The 5,217-nt window shown below is 39.9% G+C and overlaps 1 protein-coding gene across 1 annotated transcript in view; it reads right to left on the reverse strand.

The window, feature by feature from the left end:
* The window catches only part of NUP35 (nucleoporin 35), a 15,466-nt gene extending 10,347 nt beyond the window's left edge, over positions 1-5,119 (reverse strand). The window contains exons 1-2 of the mRNA XM_019554569.1: positions 4,951-5,119; positions 613-740 (exon numbers count right to left, since the gene is read on the reverse strand). Coding sequence (XP_019410114.1) covers positions 613-740; positions 4,951-5,110 — 288 coding nt within the window. The 5' untranslated portion in view covers positions 5,111-5,119. The remainder of the gene's footprint in view (positions 1-612; positions 741-4,950) is intronic.
* Between the last annotated feature and the right edge of the window lie 98 nt (positions 5,120-5,217).

Below are 5,217 nucleotides of genomic sequence, written 5' to 3' on the forward strand. Positions count from 1 at the left end.
CCTGTTCACCAGAGTGCCTCAAGGGACGACAAGGTCCAGAGGTCATAAACTCCTCCAAGACTGTTTTAGGCTGGACATAAGGAAAAACTTATTTACTATCCAAGCCCCCAGGGCCTTGAATAGACTCCCTCCAGAGGTGGTGCAAGCACCTAGTCTGCACAGTTTTAAGCAACATTTGGACGCTTATCTTGCTGGGATCTTTTGGCCCTAGCTGACTTCCTGCCCCAGGGGCAGGGGGCTGGACTCGATCTTCTGAGGTCCAGATCTTCCAGCCCTAATGTCTATGAAATCGATGAAGTTACGTGCTATTATTACAGTGTGCTACAACCAACACCCCCAAAATTATAATAGTGTTTGTTTCACACTTATCAATTTTAAAAACTATACAAAGCTAAAGAGAAAACTGAGTTAAGCTCAGAACCGCCCCAAGTCCCAACCCTGCCCCAAGTCCCCAGCAATGAGGGTGAGAGGCATTCAATAACAAAATATAATTTAAATAACCTTTCACAAACTAGTTATCTACACTCAATCTGGGAAGTGTAGAGATTCACTACTAAATTAAACTCTGGTTTCAGTTAAGTTCTGCAACTAGCCTACAGATTTACCACTTACTGGTCTTCTTGAGGTTAAAGGTGTTGATCCGAGCCCAGGACTAGATATTTCATCATATATACTTCTAACAGGTGGAGCACCACTTTTATCTTTGTGTGTAGGAACTACTGGCTGTGGAGGAGATCCACCTACAGTATAAAGGAATAAGGAGAAAACCTGTTAAATTTCTTCTATTCCATTTGTCTAATTTTAATACTATAAAAATCCAGTTAGGTATCCCTTTCATTTAAAAATTATTAATCTGACCTATTTGACCAGCGAGATTATTATATTATTAAACCTTTTTGCAAGAGCAGTTTACATTATAATCAGACTGCTCAAGAATCTTCTGCCAGTTTTCAGCACACTTGTTTGAAAACTTAGATGACATTCACTGGGTGATATTTAACTCTGTCTTCATATTTTGCCATGTTAGACACTATTTCAACACAAGGATATCAGAATCCAGTCTAAAATTAGACAGGGCTTGTTTGCTTATGAAGTGGCAGGTGGCTCTGCTTTTTGGCATTTACATTTATACAAAGCAAAACATTAAAAGATATTGCATAGCAATAACCAAGGGAATAAATCTAGATTAGGGGTGCACCAATAAAGATTTTCTTGGCCGATACCAAGTCGATTATTCACCACACATATAGGGCAGCACTGATCCAATAACTGATTTACAGAAATGCAGCCAGGCAGTGCAGTGGGACGGATGGCTCATCCAGGGGATCAGCATCCTGGCACTTAAAAATGGCAGTGGGGGGCACTTGAACTGAAGCTCTTCAACTGAGCTTTAGTTCAAGCACCACTGGCACCATTTTTAAGCACAGGGACGCTTCTAACCAGAGCCAAGAGCAGATGTGGGCTGGGGGCTCTCCTCCCTGTTGCCTTCACCCCAAGAGCCACACACCAGCCACGCATCCCCTGCCTTCCCCGCAGTGGGAAGCACAACCACACCTCCTGGATGAGCCACCCATGGCTCTGTTCCGTTCCCCAGCCCAGCCCAGGGTCCCATTCACCGCCATGACTAGGCAGCATCCCAGCCCCTGCCCCACTCCCTCCCTCACTATGGGGGCCTTGATCTGCCCTCCCACCTCACCCCCAACCCCCTACACCCTTTCCCCTCCAGACTTACCTGCAGGGTGCTGCTCTCCAGACTGCCCAGCTGCATTCCTGGCCACACATAAGCTACAGCTGCGTGCACGCACACAGCGTTCAGGGCCCCGGCCAGAAGGCACATTATATTTATCATTGCATTATTGGCTATAATGGCCCAAAAAGCCGATGTTAATTTCCCTTTTATTGGTGCCGATCAGATATGGCACTGATATATCAGTATACCTCAAAACTAGATTAAAGATTTTTCCTCTTCTAGTTTCACCTCAGAGTAGATATAGCAAAATTTTATTTTTATTGCAAACCCCTTGCTGGAAGTAAAATTACTTTATGTGGTGGACCCTGCCAGAGTATGCTCTCCGTAATTTGCTAGAAAAAGCAATATTTAAGCTTGCAATAGCTAACGCCCACACCTGTTTGCTATTGTTCCTACCTTCGTGCCTGCAGATCACACGAGAGGCTACATTTTCAGTATTTCTAGATATAGTACAACTATTTGGAAGTTATTTGCACCAACTACCTCTGTTCTCTCATTACAATTATATAGGTTCACTACTATGCTGAATAAAAGACAAGACTACATTCTAAGATCAGTTTACAGCAACTGTATTTTTTTTTGCCATGTGATAGCTTAAAGGGGCTTCTAACTACATTTGAATTACACAAGCTTATATAAAATTATTTTCATAGTTTGTCTGCTTCCTAGAATTTCAGACAATTCCCATCAAAACAGGAAGATGTACAACAATCTACACGTTTAAAAAAACAGAATGCAATTTAATTGCAACAGGCATGCAAAAATAGACTTATTGAGGGCTTAAGGCATGCGATATAGCTAAGAAACTTTGCATACCATAGCATTATTTTGACCTCAGAAGACCTGTACACAGTTATTGTTTAAATTCCCTTGCTCCCTCTAACGTTCACCTGTTATCTATTAGGTGTAAACTTTAATCTTCAGGACAACTACGGACTTCATATGTGTTCATGGTGTTTCAGAACCTGCTTAAGCAGAACCACAAATATGACTGGAGCCTCCAGCAGTCACCATAACAAAAATAGAATAATTCAAGGAATTAACTTATTTAAAAGAATATGGATACACCCAGAATATCTCTTATGCGCTGCTAAGCAGACAATTCATGTGGAACTTGGTAGATCATGTCTACATTAAGCTTATGGGTTGCACAGATATGGGGGAAAAAACAGCGCCAATTAAGCTCAGCATGTCCCCACGCCAAGCATAGCACATGACCAGAAGAGGAATTGCATTAGTTTGACCTGGTTCACCCAGGGTCTACATAGCTCACACCCTTCAGCAGGGTTTTTGGTTACTTTTTATCTAATAGCTGAAAGTGCCAAAAGTCCCACTGAAGTGCACAAGCTATACAAGACGCTGGGGAGCCAGGTCAATTTGATGTGATTCCTCTTCCAGTAAAGTGTTGGTTTTTTTCCCTCCACACCTGTCAGCACCCTTAAATACTATCAAGCTTCAAAATATTTCTCAGTCTTTATTTCTGGACTTAAAAACTCCCTTTTATACAAGGCAATTACCAGTCAAGGGTAAAACTTGCAATAACTTCACCGTTCATGACATTTTGGGGACACTTCAGGCTACTGAACTGTTATATGGAGCATTCACTTATATCTCTAAGTACGGCAATCTCAAATGCAAACCAGTTTAAGTTACATGCTCAATTATCATTCATTGGTGTCATTGGTCTTATTGGTGTCCCATGTGTGCACCTTAGCTTCTTTATTGAGACAAATCTTCATTTTAAAGAGGACTGAGTTAAATTCATATTGCTGTTTTAAAATGGCATTAGTTATTTTTTATGGCATTATATTTCAATAAAACCTGGAGATTTAAATCTTTAGGGGGCAGTGTCTCTCAAGCTGCTGAAATATCCATTTATTAAATACTAAAAAAAGCCAGTGTATCAGTTTTCAAATGTTAAAAGTCATGTTCCTGGACATGCCATAATACTATGTTTCAGTTCAAGGGAGAGTCTAAAAAAATTAGTCAGAATAGAAAGTGATAGAAATGCCGGGCACAGATAGAAACGTTGACAGTGGGAAAAAGAACGAATGTGCAAGAATAAAATTCTGACACTTTTAACCCATCTTTCAAATGGAGTCACTTGCTAAAAATCACTAATATGCCATTCACACTACACCCACAGTTAGAAAATATGGGCTATTTCTTTACTATTTCACCCAGGACATTGCATAATTTAGAAAGGTGCCTCAGAAAGAAAGTCTGACATTTAGTATCCCTTGTAAGCAAAGGGGTACAACCACCTAGCCATCCAAGCTCCCCAGATGGAGAAATTATTTAAACATCTTCCTCAACCAAGAGGGGAAAACAGAAGAGGAACATTAATCCACACCTATGCGAGAGAACATTTCTACAGCTACACTCAATTATAATAATCATGATTACGGATGTCAGGTATCACTAGTAACCGATAGTGGTATCTGACATTAAAAACAACCACCTTATTAAAGCGATACCTGACATTCAAATGAATCAGCTGGTTAAAGGCAATGAAAAAATTGGGAATAGAATTTGTAATTCCTCCTTGCTCCCACCAGATTTAAATAAGGTCTCTCCCTAAAGCCTCTCTGAAGAACATATTCATCAATAGTCTCCATAAACTTAAGTTATGTCAGCAAAGTAGACCATTACTTTGATCAAACTCCAAAAAACAGAGGAGCTAGTTTCATTAGCAACTGATGCAAGTGAGATCAAACTACCTTTAGCAGAAATAGAATCTATATCAGCATTAACAAATGACACTTCCTGAGCATCAAGTTCGCATATTTAAGTAACCATGAAACTTGCTCAAATCTATTTTAATTGCACTATTTTGAATAACCAATTTGACATATGTTTGATTCCATTTTCAACACCTATAATTTGGAAAGGCATGGAACTTGACATTTGGAAAAAGTTATTAGGAAACCAAGTTAAAAAAGGTTACCTGTGATTATTTTTCAGCAATACAACCTCCAAATTAGGACTTCCTAAATCTCTAACAGATAGACACTAATGGAAAAAGGGTAGGGGAGAGATCAGTCTCGATAGGTTCCTACATAAATACTCTCTTCTTTAAGCATCTGCTCTCTGAAAGTATGAAATTCAGTAGGCTGGATGGACCAGTGGTGATCCGGTATGGCATATTGTATGTCCTAAATACAGTCACTTATAAGAGTTGTATAGTAGAATTTGCTCACCTGCAAGTAAAGGAGACCTCATTTCCATCACACCAACAGAAGGGCCACTTAAAGAGCGAGGCTGTGGTGTCATTGGAGCTGGTAAGTCACCCATTAAAAATCCAGGTAGGAACTGAGCACCAGCTCCTGGCTTTGGTGATGTTGGGGAACCTAGAGTCATTGGCTCAGCTCCTGTGATAATAAAACAAAGTTTAAGGTATTAGAAATAATAAAATAATTATGTCTAAAAAAAAGTTTTTTAATTAAAAAAAGCTGCTTGGTTAAGCT

This window comes from Crocodylus porosus, unplaced genomic scaffold, assembly GCF_001723895.1.
Source record: "Crocodylus porosus isolate Cpor-Errol unplaced genomic scaffold, CroPor_comp1, whole genome shotgun sequence".
NCBI lineage: Eukaryota > Metazoa > Chordata > Crocodylia > Crocodylidae > Crocodylus > Crocodylus porosus.